Raw genomic sequence first — 18,004 nt, forward strand, 5'->3', positions numbered from 1 at the left:
GGACTGGGATGGACTCAAGGTCCCAGGCTGCTTAGCACAGCAGGTGGGAGGGCTTGTCTAGACCCTGGGACAGAAGCAGAGGAGACAGGGTGTCCAGCAGGAAGAAACGGAATCACAAAGGAGTACGAAACGCGGTGGTATTACGGAAGTACAGAAATCGTTGCAGAGAGACGGAGAGACTGTGACTCAGAATCCAGCGAGAACATGTGGGAGTCCAGCTCCCAGAATACTGCTGTACACAAAGAGACTTTTGGCAAAGGACACGGTCAAATGTGACTGGAGAAAGTTACGAGGAGCAAAGAGAGCAGGACAGCGCATCCCGGAACGTGCTGGAACAGACGGTCCACGGTTTTGGACTTCAGATCTTCAGCTTGCAACCTCTGGCATGGCCTGTGAGAAACATCTCAGTTTCTGAGTATCTGAAGACCACAGTGAAGTAGAGACAGGCAGCTCAACTGGTGCCTGGGAGTGAAACACCCCCCGAATCAACCTTTCCCTTCTTGTCCAACTTCACCTTCAACAGGTACAAATGTCGGTTTTCTCCTGTTTTAACTGTCACCTCTTATCCACCGCATAAGTTCTTCATGATGGTAATCGGGTGTTGTGGAACCCACTTTTTCCTGGATACGTTCCATGTTTTAGCACGGTCCACGCCGTTTCGGTTTTCTCTGGCTTTTTCAACTATCCATCTCTCAAGAGCAGTGATGTCCCGAGTCCCCATCCTTCTCAGAATCCTGCAGTTCTGCTTCGGCGTGTGGTTCCACTCTGGGTGTCACGGGGCCTTGAGCGCGACCTTGTTGCCATTGCAATTTGAGAAACTGGTGGTTTGCATACTGTTGTATCTCCTCCTTTGGGAACTGGGAGGTGAGCTGATCTTTGCCAGTCCGTTGGCCACAGAACACACATTACACACTAATTCTATTTAGTATAATTAGAGCCATAATTATAGCAAACAGCATTACTATATGATGCCGGGTCTGTTTTTCATCCTTGTTTATTGTCCTCCAGATGAACTCATGGTGCTGACCACACACACACACACACACACACACACACACACACACACACCCCGATACCCTACATACAAACCCTCTCCTCACATTGCAACCCTACCCAGCATGTCCTCTGGAGACAGCAGGGCCAAACCTTCAGACAAGATGCAGTGCAGCACCTTTTGTACCTGAGGTGACCCAACAGCCAGAGTCAGGATCCATGCGGACATCAGAGTTCCACAGGTTCCTGTTCCCAGGTGTCTACACAGAAAAGGCAGCGGGCATGGCGGGCAGGAGCACAGGTTACACACCCTATGAAAAGTATGTGGTATCTGCGACTGTGGATATTTGCACAGGGGACAATGCCATGGACAAAAACAACAGGCCCAGTTCAAAACAAGGCCTAAACCATCAAAAGATATTTTCAAACCTTGAAATAAAGCCACAAAAGCAGTACATTCCCTGAATTTTTTTTTTTTTTTTTTTTTTTTTTTTTAATTCACATTTTGAAGGCATCATTGGGTATGGCAAGGAACTGGAGGGGGAAAAAAGCATTATTAAACAGGGAGAGATAAAGAAAACCGTTTAAACAAAAACTTTCCCCTACATTCAGCCTTGAAAAAGTTGATTCATCAGAAGAGTTTGCCAACATAACGAATTGCAACATATATAATGTTTATTTACATAAACTTGTCCTTAAAAGGCCTCTGTTCATAACCCAATATATTTTCCAGAAGAAAACAGCAGTTTTGGTCAGTAGCTGGTCAGTAGCTGGTCTGAAAACAAAGGCCTGTTTTACTTCTGAATTGTTCATTACGTTCTGTGCAACAGTTTTACTGTCAGGGAGCCAAAGACTAATGAAATAATGGTTTTCAAAAGCTGTTCTTGATTTACCTCTATAATTTAGTTCAATTAATGACTTCTGTATGTCAACGGTAGGTACTCACAAAATTATGCAGACTCCTGCCCTTTAAAAAAAAAAAAAAAAAGAATTTTTTAACCTCCGTAATACATCTCGAGTAACTTGAAATTAATCATTCTTTCCTTCTTCAACAGGACAAGAACCGTAGAGACACAGCACGGGGACAGATTACAGGAAGACCTCTTTTATGAGAGCTGAAACTATTTACTTTACAACGATTTAACCGACGAAATGACGAGCCAGCCTTACACAGACTGCCTGAGGGTAAGACTTTCCACCTCATTTCTGCAAAACCGGCGTTGTAAAACCAAAGCCTCCTTATAAACACACTGTGCGTATGCATCTCGATCCCTATGTAACAAAAAAAAGTACATATCTGTATATATGTAAATTTATATGAGTGCTGAGGTTTTTTTTGCTTCAAGTTTAAAAGTGCTTACAATGTAGTGTTGAGTGTTGAACAGAAACACCTGTTTGTAGCAGAAAGAGCTGGAAAGCTTAGAGTTCCCTAGATGCTGAGGGTAGCAGATGCATTTCCAAGCAATGCTTCCTCATACGCAGTAAGATTCTGTTGCAGTACAGCTTAGCGGGGTACTATTAATTAGTCATTCACTGCATTGCTCGTCTTAGGTTATGATTGGACTAACCTGCATGGTATATCCTAGTACTCTACAATAGTAACATTGCACAAATGTAAACATGAAAACAAAGTTAATCTGCAGGGTGTGGGGGCAGGAGGGCCCTGTGCAGCAGGAAGAGGACTGGGTACAACGCTGCAGAGGACCACCGAGGATCTTTAGGAATGCTGCCCTACCCTTTTACCAGGATCCTCTCTGGTTCCTGTCAGTTTCACAGGTGCTGCAAAGGAGGCCGTCCCTCTGGACAGTCCCCTGCACGCCTTATGGAGCTGTGGCAGGACCTGAAGGAATGAAAGCCGTCTCCTCCTGCCCCGTGAAAGCACACGTGGGTGTGGTTGTGCACTGAGGGCAGCGCTGGGATTGACACGTGCCCCACAGAACAAAAAACGGCCGTGTTTTGAACTGTAATAGCGTCCGAAATGAAGTACCGTGTGGTCCATCGGCTCTGGACCCAAAGTGTAGTGCGTTCCCTCAACACTTATTAGTGTGGCCCCTCTGCTGCTGGTGACAGGGCCATCAAGTGCAGTAGGCCACATGCGTGACCACTTCCAGGCTGCTGCAACCCCGCTGCAGCAATGAGGCTTGAGACCCCTATAGACCCGAGCCCAGGAAAGTCCTGAGCAGCAGCTCTGCGCAGGCTCACAGACCAGTGGGCAGATAGAGCGAGCAGAGGAGCATATTTTGGCCCAGCGCCGGGAAGCGCCGAAAGGCCTCCCAAGCATCGGAGAAGATGTTGTACTTAAGGAAGACCCTGTGCTCCAAACTAGTGGGGAGGCTCACATCACGGCTCATGATGTAGATGCCATCGTTGTGCAACGTGCATGTGAGATTCAAGCCAGACTTAGAGGTGTTCTCCTTCAGGCACAGCCACTCTCCCGAGGTGACGTTGTAGGACTGCACAGTCAGCATGTCTTCCGTGTGCCCTGCCCTGCGTCGCTCTGGACGCAGCTCATGGGTGTACCCTCCTACCAGGTAGATGGTGTCCTCCACCGAGAGCATCTGTTGCTTGCGTACGTGAACCGGGCAGGAGCTGAACACTGTCCAGGTGTCAGAGGTGGGGCAGTAGCGCAGCACGCTGGTGTTCCTGTCTAGCAGTCACACAAAGACGAGACACAGAGGTGGATACAGAGACTTGGCAGGAACATAAGGACAAACATCAAGGGACAAAGCAGCTCACAGGTGCACTGGGGAGAAAAACTGAGGCATAAAGAGAAAGTCGCAAGCAAAGAAAAACCAATGAAAGTCAACGGGAAAGAAAGCAAAACCACAGAACGGTTTCCTTGGGTACTCGTGCACCTTTGGAACAACTTCGTTGTTCACATCACTACATTACATGAGCTATTAAATGACCCGGCAATATTTTGGCAGCAAAACTCTGTTTCAATGTGTACAAAGGAGCTGTCAGTCTTACTGCCCCATCCTACTGTGTCTGCAGGTAGACATAGAGGCCAAACACCGCGACTCTACAAAAACACACTCTGACCTCTGGTTGTGTAGCCACCTATGACGTAGATCATGCCCTGGCACTCGCAGGCTGAGAACTCGGCCAGGGGGTTGGGGAGAGACGAAACACAGGTCCACCAGTCCTGCTCGGGGTTGTAGCACTCCACGGTGCCTAACGTCTGACCCCCAACGGCATACAGCTTCCCACTCACCGCCAGCAGCTTGAAATTGGACCTGGGGACAGACAGGATCAAGAGCACTGTGATGTACTGTGAAACTATGAAACACCTTGCAGAGATACAGTGATTTCAAGAGGCCTGATCCTGAACCGTATTAGTGACAAGGTCCACTGTGTCGCCCCATTCCTTCAGCTCCCCTCAGGGGTAGAAGGTATTGCAGGAAGAGCACTACACCCCTCCACATCTAGACTCACAAAGGGGTCCGAAACCTGAAGTCAGCAAGTTCTTGGTTTTGGCTCCAGTGCAGTGAAATAAGTGCCCTCTCTGCCTCAGAACTGCTGAATCCCTTCCAGCATTCAGAAAGTCATCTCTGTCTCTTTCGATCCTTTAAGTTGCATCACGCTTTCAGGACAACCTCTGCATGACGTACGGGTCAACGCTTCAAGCAGCTACCCGACTAACGTGCGTCGGCCAAACCAGCACCGGACAAACCGATCGCTGAAGAACAATCGCACGTCTGCATCGGAAAACGTGTGCCTGCCAGCGAAGCGCAACTTTGTTTACTCCGAGTTGGACGCTGCTTTGGAGAAAAGCATCTGCTTAATGGATACATGTAAATGCTGAGAGCTGCTCCCTTGTAATCTGAAGGATCCAGGTTCAAATTCCACCCCTCTGCGGTAAAAGGGACAATGCAGTTCAGCACTGCAAGTCACCTCGGCAAAGGTGTCACCGAACACAGGTGAATAACGATGAGCTGAAAGAAACCGGGCCCATCCCAGAATGGCTGACGCAGCTAAGAGCGGCCCGGACAGCAGAAGCACAAAGCTTTCAAGCGGCCCGAGCTACTCGGCAGCATCTCCTCGCAGGAGCCCCAAACCACAGGGCGGGGTACCTCTTCTGGTTCAGGGGTGCCACCTGGCTCCACTCGTTGCGACACGGGTTGTAGCAGTGCGCCGCAGAGATCTCCTGGCTGGTGAGCCTGTAGCCGCCCACGATGAAGAGGTAGTTGTCGAGCACGGCCGAGCCGTAGCCGCGCACGTTCACCATGTCCGCGGGCAGGTTGTTGGCCAGCGGCTTCCAGCGCTGCTCCGGCTCGCCGTAGCGCAGCATGGACCAGGGCTCCTCCTGCTCCTCCGCCAGCTCCAGGCAGGTGCCCATGAAGTCCCCGATGGCCACCAGCGTGGGCGCGCCGCGCATGCGCATGTCCCGCACGTGAGCGCGCAGCGCGCACGGCAGGCTCCGGAACGCGGCTCTGCGCAGCACCGCGTGGTAGTGGGCGCTCATGAAGCGCAGGCACGCGCCGCGCAGCTCGTGCGCGCCGTACACCTCCGCCAGGTTGTAGAGCTCCACGCAGTTCTCGAGGCGGGTCTCGGCCACGAGCAGCTTGAGGATGGAGGTGACCTGCAGGAAGGAGGCCGTCTCCACCAGGTCCTCCAGCGTGTCGTCCGCCACCTGCACCTTGGACGTGTTGATGAACTCGAGCACGAGCTCGAGCCCCGGCACGCTGAGCCCCTGCAGCCGCACCGAGTCCTGGCCCGACTCGCGCATGCCCGAGCGATAGAGCGCGCGGAAGTAGTCGCTCTTCTCGATCAGCTTGCTCTTGCTCACGTTGTACGTCCTGTCGTCCATCGTGATGGCGACCGTCTGCTCCGACGCGGACATGATGATGGCGGGGCTCGACTGCCGCGGAGCCGCGTCCGCGAGCTCCCGCATGCCCTGCCTGCGCCCGGGCGCGCGGTTTCTCAGCGAGCACCTCTATATAAGGGCATGAGAGCGGAGCCCGCTGGAGGGACCGCCGAACGGCGCCAGCACAGCTGCAGCCACCTTCATGCCATAGGGCCAGGGCAGGCAGGCGGGCAGGCAGGCAGGCAGGCTCCCTCAGCTGTTTCCACAATACAGTCAAGAACGAGTTTTTTCAACAGTTTTCTTTCTTCAATGTTTTTTTTTTTTACTCCATTCGTTCTCTCGGTAACATTGCGCTGCGAAACCTGGAATCAATAAACCCCGCTCCCGAGACTGTCGTCGCGGAAACCGCCACCGGCGCTCCCATTATCTTTCGTAAACATCCTCAGCTAAACAGTTCCCACTGGCTCTCTGTCAGATGTTTCGTCAATCTGCGGTACGTCACTTCCGCTTCCGTCTTTGTGCCGCGCGGAGAGACCAATCATTCCAGTGCCTTGCAAATCTTAAACGCAGCACGATGCGGGAGTAGCGAAATGTGCCACATATTAAAACATGGAAACGACCCTTAACGCAAGCAAATAACCCTTTGTAACCATGGTTATCTAACCATGTTAGTCGCTTTGGGCAAAGGCGTCAGATTAAAAAATATTTAATCACAATGACAGTTGTTATTACAAACATGACCGTGGTATTCTACGCTGTTCGCCCACGTCCTATACTTAGTTTTGCATGATTTATTTGAACTCATTTTCAAGGTATTGTGTGTGTGTGTGTGTGTGTGTGTGTGTGTGTAAAAGCACGTCTTATGTAACCTACACATTTTATAGGTTTAATTACTGTAACTGTTCCTTTAATTGTAGTTGTTCTATAAACCGTCCGTGTAGAAACAGGGTCTTCGCGTGGATATCTGTTTCCCTAACATTGTGACATATTAAAGTCAGCTTTTAATTTATTCCATGCATTTATTTAATTATTACATTTCATTATACTGCAACAACGATTTTAAATATTGCACACATTTTTTAAAAGGGTGTAAAAGTGAGGGCGCTTAAAGTGTGATTTTTGCGGGGGGGGGGGCGTATATTAGGGACGGACAGGAGGTCTGTCTGTCGTTTTTAAATGTAGAAAGCAAGGCTGTGTTCCGTGAGCTCGACTTTTAGGCGTTTTTAAACAGCTTTTTGGTTTTATCTGACGATATGGGAGACAAGCCGCTAAGAGTGTGAGTTATGTTATCACCAGGAGGGTAATGCACGCAGTAGTTTTAAGCTGTAGTTGTCTGGTTCGTCGTGTGTGACTCTACACACAGCGTGGACCTGCCACACCTGACTTATCATTTACACACACAAATAGTTTTATACAACTAACTGCAACGAAGAAGTAAAGTCATTGGAGGAGTGTGTGGCTAAAAAGCTTCGTAAATACACAATGTACACGTGTGTATCTGTACTGTAAGTTGAAAAATTTGTAAATTCAGTGGAAAATGTACCTGAAATGATTCCACCCAGTATCAATCATCATGTGTTCTTGTAAAACACCAGCAGGAGAGCTTGTTGTTTTTTCCAGCATGATGATATTTCATCTCAAACTCTTATCCACTTTTTCACCTTCCCTACACATGATCCATCCAGTTCGAAAGTTAACCTTTTTGAACCCCTTTAACTTAGAATATTTAAGAATATGCCGAGAAACATGATTTCCATACTGTGTTGCAGTCTGGTTTGTGGCGACGTGGAAGGGAAGATAAATGTTTTATTTAACCGTGTGACATCAGTTCAGAAGAAGAGCGGGCAGTTTGATGTAAGTGTTGAACCGTTTGGAGATGAGAACTTGATTCGCTGCAATTCTTTTGAAAGACTGTTGGTTTCGTATGTTTTATTTAAGATGTATGTTTTCCTCCCCCCCCCCCCTTTCCGTGTAGCTGTTGCTTTGTGTTGGAGAGTTTTTTGGTCCTTCCCCTGCAGACGAGGCGGAGTGGAAGGAGTACAAATCCGGGGCGAAGAAAGGTAGTGTGAGCAGACACGTCGCTGTGGTAATTTACACTACTGCTTGGTGGTTGTACTCGTTTAATAACGAGGCAAATCTGTGTGACAGTTTTCCTCCCCTTTAAATTTTAGCTCCCATCCACACGTACATTTTAGGAGCTGCGAGCCAGGAGACGGTGAAGTATTTTCCCAGTTCAGATGGTTGTGAACTGGCTGAAAATATCACATATCTGGGTATGTAAATTCTGAATTTATTTAACGTGTGACAAATGGCTTAACTTTTTATGCAGCCTGATGTAAGACTTAAAGTGGAAGTTGATCTGTTCAGTGGTAATTTGCACTATAATTTACTTTGATGGAAGCAATACTTTGAAGCTTCAATGGATTTTCAGACTTCAACCTCTAGGGGGCATCTGTCTTTGTCAGGTCGCAAGGGTATCTTCACTGGTGCCTCAGGGCTCCAGATTGCCTATATCAGCGGCAGAGGTGGGCATCAGGAGCCTGCTCCAGCTCATTGCTTCACCCCCAAGGATGTCACCTCCCTGGTGGCCCCACTGGTGTCCAACACTAAGTTCAAAGGTGTGGACATCTTGCTCACCTCACAGTGGCCTCGCGGCGTCTGGCAGTACGGCAACAATCCGGTAAAGCTACATGTGATCATTCTGTTCTTGCGCAGCTTCCTTGCCCTTAGAAAGAAATGACTAACTGTATTAAATGCTTTTTTCTACAGGCTACTAACCGTAACATTTTGCTGTGTTTTCAGTTAAGCAGTATAGTTTCTTGAATTTTACAGTGTAATAACAGTGACAACTGCTTCATTTTTTTAGTTTCTTGTCACATAAACTAGTTTACAGACCAACAGTGTCTGATCATTTAGGAAGCAAATATTGAACTAGACCCTGTGGTCTCATGCTTGCTTATTCACTACTGTGTTACACCATACAAGACAATGCATCCATGCTCTGAAAATCTTTCTCTTGCAGGACATCGACACAAAATCTTGTGGAGCACCTTTGCTGGCCCATCTGGCCGAAAGCCTGAGGCCTCGGTACCACTTCAGCGGTTTGGAGGGGACATATTACGAGCGACTGCCATACAGGTCTGTACACAATACAGAATGCTGAGAAGTGCCTCGATCAAAAGCGTGATTCCACATGGCCTCCAGGAACTGTCATTCTTCAGCACACCTCTGGCATTTCTGTAGAGAGGGTGTCAAAGTCTGTGTGTTCCTTTGGCTTTGTTGACCTTTTGTCTTCCTTGGATGGTGTTAGGAACCACATGGTCCTCCAAGAAAATGCCCGGCATGTCAGCAGGTTCATTGCTTTGGCCAACGTTGGTAACCTTGCAAAGAAAAAGGTAGAGTTCATCTTCCTTTTTTCAGAAATTCAGCAGTGTTCAGGCATGTGCCATGTGGTCTGGGCATACATACATTTTTCATGCAGAGTAGAAAATCATTGAAGGTGCTATTGGTTATTTTTCTTTCCCTAGTACTTGTATGCTTTCAGCATCGTGCCTTTGAAAAACATGGACCCCACAGAGTTGGTGAAGCAGCCACAGGATGTGACAGAAAATCCCTATAGAAAATCAGCCAGAGAGAGTCAGAAGGACAGACTTGCTGCCGTGGCCTATGCGGAGGTGGGATGTTCCACTCAGTCATAATGTCTATGGAATTAGTCCAGTGGTCATGCTTTGCAGAAATGTTAATTTGCACAAATTGGTGGAATTTTTTTTTTTTTTTTTTTTTTTTTGGAACCTGTGATCACAATTGTTTTTTCTTGGCATGTTTTGGAATTCCTATTGAGCATTTTTGGAATGGAGAAAGCAGAACTGTTTGTCCAATTGTACACTGAGAATATAACCGATCCTATTGGTCAGCAGGGTAATCATGATCTTGTTGTTGTTGGTGGTTTTTTTTTTTGTGAATCCACTGGAGTCCACTAGGTGGAGCAGAGAGCCACAGTGTGAGTACGGTACAGTATCCCACCCATCCCCACATTTTATGTCACCACATGACTTTGTCTCTGGCACAGGAGGAGCCTGCTTCCCAGTTCTTTTTTGACTTGGGGAAAAAGCCCCATGCAGGGCAGGGTCCTGGGAGGAAGAGGCATTCAGACGGTGATAGACCCATCCAACACAAGCAGCCCCGCAAACCCCGTGAGTCTCCCTGTCCCTCTCATTCTCCCACTTGTCCTCTGAGAGCAGAGACCTAGGGGCCAAGAAAATGAAGAATATTTCCATAGTCTTGTCATTAATGTTATCTTTCAGAAGTCCTTTTGTTTGTGGAATCATGACACAACCGGTCTGTTGGTTCTTTTTCAATGCATAGACATGGGGTTTAGATAAATGCCGTGACACTTTGTCAAGAGGAAAACGAAACCTGATTATGCACACTGAGCCTTGTTCTAAACACTGTTCATGTCATTTCTAAGCATTTATCTAGGTAACAGTAAATCAGGGACAGCTCTTACACTGCTCCAGAATATTCTCTCGTGTGGTGGATCACTGTTACTCCTTGCCTAAAACACTTAAATCCTTAGATCTTTTCCAACTGATGCTAACCATTTTGGAGTCTTTTCTTTGGAAAAACCTTCTGGATATATGTTGATGGGTTTCCTTCCATCTCTCACACTGTCAAATTTTTATTTTCCAACATATGTTTTATAACAGTGGGTCAGCATGTCTGTGGATTACAACACCTGCAGTGGTAAATTGTGCTCCAACTGTCAAATCAAATAGGATCTTCCTTCTCCCCTCAGCTCAGCCCACTGGACCCTGCTGGTTCTGCCTGGCAAGCCCAGAGGTGGAGAAGCACCTGGTGGTCAGCATTGGAACTCATGTGAGTCCAAAAGGGTTACTGGAGAGGTGTGGTTTGTAGTTAACTTACAGAGGGCATCGGGATCCAGTGATATTTACCTCTGTGTTGCACTCTTTTTACTGGAAAATTTTTCCATAAGGTGTTAATTGTTTTGGGCATGATCCTGTTTTCAAATGGCACATTAATAAACACAGTGCATTTCTGTTCTTATTGCATTGTACCTATGAATGTATTTAAGGATTGGAGGAAATTGCTTTCATTGCTGCCTTGATGTTTGCAGTGACGCACAAAAGCAGTGGTTTCGGTAAACTCCCTCTCATTGCCAAGAAGTGTGATCTGGCCATCCTCCAAGCATGTTGATGGTGTTGTGTCTTTGTGTAAAGGTCTTTGATGTTGGTTCCCAAGCTGGAAATTATTTATATTAGGAGAAATGACAAAAAAAACAGATTTCCCAGGAAATTATATGATTTGGCACCCTGCCTAAGATGTTATCCATCTACAAAGTATCCATCTGTGTCCTTTGAGCACAATCTTTTATTTGTTGTGCACTTGACATTTCCTTGACAGAAATGTTGAGCACTAGGTGGATAAACACTTGCAAAATTTCAACACTTTGACTTCATGCATTATTAAGTAGCTCTACATAGTGTCTTATAACCCATGTCATTGTTTAAATGGTGATATTTTATTGAATTTGAGTAAATCTGCTTTGCTTGGTGTTTATTTTAAAACAGTAAAGTCGACCTCTTTCTCTCATTGTCTGTTTGATGTTACTCAGCATTTTTCTTTAATCTCCACGTGCAGTTGACAGTTCATTAAGTGACTCTGAAAGTATTGAATTAATTGTTAAAAATTACTTGCTCGTCTTTATTATGGTTGCTCCTGAATTTATGACCATTGGAGTTCATTTTTGAAGATGCAAACATTTTACAGATTAGTTTGCATGTACCGACTTCCTCGTTTTCTGAACTTTTCCCGTTTGTGGAGAAAAAAGTACCTGCATTTCCACATCCGGCCATTAGTTGGCAGTAAAACACACAGGATAGGGGTGTGGGACCATCTTCACTGAAATATATTTACAGCTCCTGTCTGGTGTTAATGAGCATCTGTAATCAATAACAGTCTGCATGAGTTGGTCAGCAATTAACACTAAATAGCAGCTGTGGAGGTTTTTTGTGTTCAGTGACTTGAATTTAGTTTTAATTTTGACATAGTTCAAAATTAATAATTTAAAGAACTTGATATATGAAAATTGTTTCATCTGAGACATTTATAGAACCTAACCCATAGAGAAATCAAGGGACATCTCTATTATTAACCTTTTTACTGTGTTAGGATAGTCATGTGATGAATCGGTCAGCCATTGGATCCATTAGGCGGTTCTGAAAATGAAAATCGAGTTACAAATGGACTTCCTTTTGTGTTGATGAGTTCTATTTCCAGCTGTTTATAAGCTGGGCAACCAGTGTATTATTATGTGTGGTGTTGGTGCTCGTACGTGCAATTGGGAAAGTTGGTCTCCATCTGGCCTCAGTGGTTCTGGGTTCTACTTTGGTTGCTGGACTAGTATTCCTGCAGTTTTCCCCTTGAGAAGGTTAAGAAATGTGGGGAAAATGCAGAAAAGGTAGATTGGGAGCAAAACAAACATAGTAGAAATGGAGCCTGTCATTTTGTCTCAATATAGACACCAGTATGGCTTCTGATGTACTGATTTGTTCCGAATGACTGCTCAAAGATCTTAACGGCACCGACAAACCATTGAACTGCAAACCTGTCAGACGTTAAGTACACAAAATTGCCGGCTGCACACTGCAGCATGTTTTTCTTTCTCAAGCCATTTTGATGTATTGAAATGGGTGCTTCTCTGTGTCCTCAGTGCTACGTGGCCCTGGCCAAGGGCGGCCTGACGGTTGACCATGTTCTGGTGCTACCTGTTGGACACTACCAGTCTGTGGTGGACCTGGGTACAGAGGTAGTGGCTGAGATGGAGAGGTACAAGGGTGCCGTCAAGGAGTTCTACAGGAGCCGCGGCTGCCGCTGCGTCATCTTTGAGAGGAACTACCGCAGCCAGCACCTGCAGCTACAGGTTTTGTGTGTGTGTGTGTGTGTGTGTGTGTGTGAGAGAGAGAGAGAGATTACTGTGGCTGCTGCCCTTCATGTCTGACCCTGTCAAGTTCTGGATCAGGCCAGCAGCTCCACATAGACGAACCGTGATGGGCCTGGCAGTGTCAAGGTGGGAGGAGCATAGAGACCCCAGCCCTTCCTGTCCTGAATCCAACCCATTGTCACTGTATCATCAGTTTAAGTCTGAACAAGGTGGGGCTTTGTGCTCTCTACCTGTGGTGATGAGACCATAATGTCTGAGGGATTCGTTTCCCAGTGATGACCTCCATCTCAGTGAGCAGTTGTGTTCTTTTGGTTACCTAGTCAGGATGTTTAGGACGACTGTGTGTTTGGACCCTTTCATCCTCTTCTAGTAACTGTGTGTGATTCCTAACCCCATCTCCAGGTGGTACCAGTGCCCCTTGACAAGTGCACAACCGAGGACATTAAGGAAGCATTTGTGGTCCAGGCTCAAGAGCAGCAGATAGAATTACTAGAGATCCCAGAGCACACGGATCTCAAACAGGTGGGGCTCCACCGGTACCCCATGCGGTGCCCTGACTTCTCCTTTGGCTTTCTGTGGAGAATTTCTCTTTGACTCACTTTCAGTTTCTTAAGTCTGTTAATTTCTTCTCGGGCGATAATAGGAGGAGAATATGGGAGAATTCGCGTTTGTGTTGCGAACAACTTATCGTTTTCTCATTTGTCGGCTCTCCACCTGCCACCGTTTTCGCGAGGCTCTCTCTTAGAGCGTTTCTCTCTGTACCAGTCCCTTCTTATCATTGTAATGGAAATTCCGTGACTGTCTCAGTTGCTGTGCTTCCTGTTTGTTTTTCGCGATGAGTCAGACCTGCCTCTCTAGTGCATGCCCTAGGACTTTTGCCATGGAAAAATGTCGCTATCTTAATTTGTTTGCCATATGACCTCCACCTAGCTCTTGTTTTTCTTTTTAGGTCATCTTCAGGTGGAGTGAATACAATGGTGGTTTCATTTTGTAAAGTAGTTTCAAAAAGCATGAAAAACCGTCATTCTCAGACTGTAAGGGATTCATGAGTATGATTGACATGATGCAGACTGAACAAATTTAGTATGTCAGCATGGAAAAAGTTGCAGGTTTCTATAGAAAAGAACAGTTAAGCAGGTTCACAAGCTTCCTGTATGATATCTTAAGAGTTTATCGTTCAGTAGATTTTTCAAATGTCCTTTGCAATTTCACTAAACAAATTTGAAGAACTGTTTGACCTCCTCAAGAGAGAACAGGAATGCATTCTGCCCCCCCCCCCCCCCCCCCTTTTTTTTTTTTTTTTAAATGCATGTGTGTTGCAGCACGGTTTGCTGTGTCCGACACAGCAGCCTTCAAGAGTCAGCAGTGGAGCTATAACCAGTTTAATTACTGTAGTCAAGTCTATTAAACAACCTGGAAGAGACCAGAGGACAAATTCCAGCAGAATGACTCATTTCATAGGCAGAAACATGACATAAACTAGTGACATCTGGCACTGTTTTGTTTCTGTATCTGAAAACTAGTCTGATATAAACTTGAGAGATTTCTCTTCTGATGTTCCAGAACAGTTATATCCTTGGTTCAGCCGGCTCACAATTTGAACAAGAAACCTTTTTATATATAAAAAAAAAAAAAACAAAATTTAAAATCACTTCTGAATGATGAAAGTGACTGAGTGCAGGGTGACTAGCTTATTAAGTGTATAGTGCCTGGTCCAAACATGGTATAAAAACTAGCAAGTCTGTGGGTGCGATTTCATGTAATTGTATACCTGGATGACTTGAATGTACCTTGTCTTTGGTCTGAAGCAAGGCCCAGAACCAGGAGTATAATGTTGTTGTCTGCGCTCCAGATTGCCCAGCCTGGGACGCCATACTTCTACGTGGAGCTGGACACGGGAGAGAAACTCTTTCATCGGATCAAGAAGAATTTCCCACTGCAGTTTGGAAGGTACAGTTGTGTTCCCTGACGGGGGACTTGGGCAGAATCTTCCTCATAACTAACCCTTGCATATTTTGGTTTATTTTCAACCGGAGTATGTAATCAGCTAGCTTTACCTAATTCAAAGTGGCTTTATTGTCATTTCAACCATATACAGCTGATATAGTATACAGAAAAACAATTTTTTTTTAAATATATGACCAGTGAAGTGTGTGTGTGTGTGTGTGTGTGTGTGTGTGTGTGTGTGTATATATATATATATATATATTTTAATAATTACAGGGCCAATGAAGTTTTAATCATCCTTGGATTTACCCCCTGCCCCCCCATTTTGTTTATCATGGAACTGTGGTGAATTTGAGAATTTTTGCCACTCATCAACACTAAGTGCTCTATAACATCAATACAGACATTTTACTAAGTGGATTAAAAATTAAAAAAAAAAAAAAACAAAATGATTGAATGCATAAGTATTCGCCCCGTTGCGTTGAATGAAGTAACCAGCTTTCTTCAAGTCACATGATTACTCGACTGGTGTTTCACATGAGTTCAGAATAAATACACCTGTGTTTGAGTGCTTCCCTGCTTGGTGCATTTCCAAGGAAACGGTGCACCGCAGAAAAGTAAAATTTTGGTCTAATCTGACGACAGCACACAATTTGTGGGTTTCTCTCAGGAAGGGCTGCTTTCGTACATGTTCAAACCGTTTATTGCCATGGCATCTAATGGTCCCTCCCACCCCAGGAAACTTGTTACCCTCAACTAGGTTCAACTGAACTGTGCAGTTCTTTAACTCTGACCTTTGGGTTCTTTGCTTCCCTGTCCATCCTCCCCTCTGTGTGTGCAGGCAGTATATTCGAGCATTCCCTTCCTAGCAAATTTTCAGCTTTTTAATTTTTTTAAATATATTCTAGCCCTGGTTGTGCTTAATGATATTTTCAGCTGCTTAAATAATTTTTTATATCCATTACATCATTTGTGCAGGTTAATAGTCTGTCTCTTGTGAATTTTGAATTTTCAAATTGTTGAAGCTTCTTTTTTAGCACTAGCTTTGATTTATACTAATCAAGGAATGTTTATGATGTGTAAATGTTTTGCCCTGCAACATTGCTTATGGTTTAATTATTAATGCATGCATGTTCTTCAGTTTTCACGTTTTCCTTGATTGAATGGACTCTGTCCTATAAATTCACCTTGTTTTATTTTTTTAGTTTCCCAAAAAATCAAATGATAGATGTTATCACAAACACTAAATCAAGTTTTCAGGTGTTTGTTATAACAGATGTTCTTCATCATTAACTTGATGGAAAGTATATATTTGGGAGCCCTCAATGTATTTTCTTTAAGAAGGTTAAAATCATACTTTTCATTTAATTAGCTCAGCAGAATAGTCAACATTTTCTAACCCTGCATGCATAGTGGGGTCTCTGGGACCAACATGGAGACCTGTTGTCCAGAGTATCATGAGACCTGAGTGTAGTGTTTGCTATGACTCATGTCTTAGACTAGTCACATGGACCAGTGGACTGAACTCATTTGTGACCTCTCTGTGTGTGTTTATGTGCACCAGGGAGGTGCTTGCCAGTGAGGCGGTGCTAAACACACCAACCCGCGCTGATTGGAGGGAGTGCAAGAGCACACGGGAGGAGGAGGAGGCCCAGGCCCTGAGCTTCCGACAAGCCTTCAGCCCTTTTGACTTCTCCCTGCTAGAATGATGGCCGCAGGTTCCTTGTCCACTGGCCTTGAGGACTGACTCTGTGCGTGCGTGCGTGCACGTACTCTTGCTCCACTGACAGCCCCAGGCCATGTTGCAGGCCCTCCTGCCTCGAGGTGTTGAGTGTGCATTTTCCCAAGATCAATGATCATGGGTCATAAGTGAAAGCAGGTGATTTTGTAGAGATCCTGCCAATCTAACTTTCCATTCTACCAGCCTTGCGTTGTCATCCGCCAGTCACATCCCTACTTTCTAATGTTTGTATATTACAGATGAAAAAGAACTTGGTGTTTTCTTTTACAATGAGTGGCTGATTAAAATAATCTTTGGCCATTTTTCTTCTGCCCTCTGTCTGTATTTTGTGGTATGAGAAGTGATTTTGAGTTTTCTCCTCCCATGCTTAGTGTTCTTCTGGTAAGTCGAGGGGTCTCGTGAACCTTAAACGTCTGCCGCTGAACAGCTTTCATGTCCTGGGTGTCAGAAAAGGAGAATGTTTTGCAGCCCCTGTTCAAAAAAAGCTTGAGCAGCCTGGCTGAGATGACGTAGTTTAGTTGGGTTTGAGAAACTCCCTCCACAACAGTACGCTATCGGCACGGTGTGTGATGGGAAGTGAACAGCAGCTCTGGGGGGAAGGAAGGAAAATCCCAGGAGGAGCCTCTCCAGTTCCTCAGCAGAAGCCTTTTAATCACAGTCCTGTACATTTTTGTTTTGTCTCTCAGCGACTGGAGCCAACCCCAGCTCACCACTTACTTCTACTGATGTCAGCATACTCATCAGGTACTCAAAGTGATAAATTCAACAGCAACTCAACAAAAATGACTTTACTTTTGATACTGTGGGTGCTTCACAGACAGGTGTGACATCCTGTTCCGCTGGGCTCTGAGGCTGGTGCACCTTGTAGCAGCATTGCAGATGTGTCCATTGGCATCAGTGGTCCTTCGGTGCAAAGATCTCTGACCTTCTTGACGGTGAGCGGAGCTCTGGCACCCTCTAGGGAATGAACGAACACACACACACACACACACACACACACACACACTTTTCACGCTGGTGAGTTACAACTCTGTGAATTGACTGCCAGAGGAAAACGGAACGTCCAACTGTAATCTGATATACTAAGGACGACTGGTGAGAAAGGAGAATGATTTATGTGCCATTTAACAAATGTTGCTGGTTTCCTATAAACACAGGCACACGCAGTTTTTCAGTGTCGTGCTAATTTATAAATATACGGAGTCGTAGGATGAAGATGTGAGAGTGGTGAATAAACTCAGAATACTGTTCCCTAGAGTGTATCTGAATAATGTTTGACTTTTTAAATGACACATTTAATCCTGTCCCTGGTATATTTTTGCATGTTGTTGCACTTCTCAATTTTATCAGCTGCTTGGTACAAGTGGAATAGAGGACAATTAAAGTTAAGTTGCAAGTCCCTTGTGAGTTAACAACGTGCACAGAATCGCTTGTTTTGTTTCCAAAAATGTGTCCAAGGACAGCTTTCTGCCACTGTATCTCTCACAGTGGCCTTGACAGACTGCCTTAGCCATGTTTCCTCAATATAGAAATTTATTCAGGGGCAGGTTGCCTT

At 45.5% G+C, this 18,004-nt stretch overlaps 2 protein-coding genes across 2 annotated transcripts; one reads left to right on the plus strand and one right to left on the minus strand.

Moving 5' to 3' along the window:
- Positions 1-3,176: 3,176 nt before the first annotated feature.
- Positions 3,177-6,436, minus strand: klhl42 (kelch-like family, member 42). Its single transcript, XM_029247108.1, has 3 exons — positions 5,067-6,436; positions 4,036-4,229; positions 3,177-3,640 (listed from the first exon to the last, which is right to left on the minus strand). The coding sequence occupies exons 1-3, from the start codon at positions 5,885-5,887 to the stop codon at positions 3,192-3,194; spliced, it is 1,464 nt and encodes a 487-aa protein (XP_029102941.1). The 5' UTR covers positions 5,888-6,436; the 3' UTR covers positions 3,177-3,191.
- A 500-nt stretch (positions 6,437-6,936) lies between these two features.
- Positions 6,937-16,739, plus strand: cwf19l1 (CWF19 like cell cycle control factor 1). Its single transcript, XM_029247366.1, has 14 exons — positions 6,937-7,076; positions 7,570-7,654; positions 7,776-7,860; positions 7,972-8,073; positions 8,266-8,480; positions 8,823-8,938; positions 9,111-9,195; positions 9,328-9,474; positions 9,870-9,993; positions 10,596-10,675; positions 12,531-12,740; positions 13,164-13,283; positions 14,614-14,711; positions 16,273-16,739. Exons 1-14 carry the CDS (start codon positions 7,054-7,056, stop codon positions 16,415-16,417), a joined length of 1,635 nt encoding a protein of 544 aa, XP_029103199.1. The 5' UTR covers positions 6,937-7,053; the 3' UTR covers positions 16,418-16,739.
- Positions 16,740-18,004: the final 1,265 nt, after the last annotated feature.

This window comes from Scleropages formosus, chromosome 21 (genome assembly GCF_900964775.1).
Source record: "Scleropages formosus chromosome 21, fSclFor1.1, whole genome shotgun sequence".
Lineage (NCBI taxonomy): Eukaryota > Metazoa > Chordata > Actinopteri > Osteoglossiformes > Osteoglossidae > Scleropages > Scleropages formosus.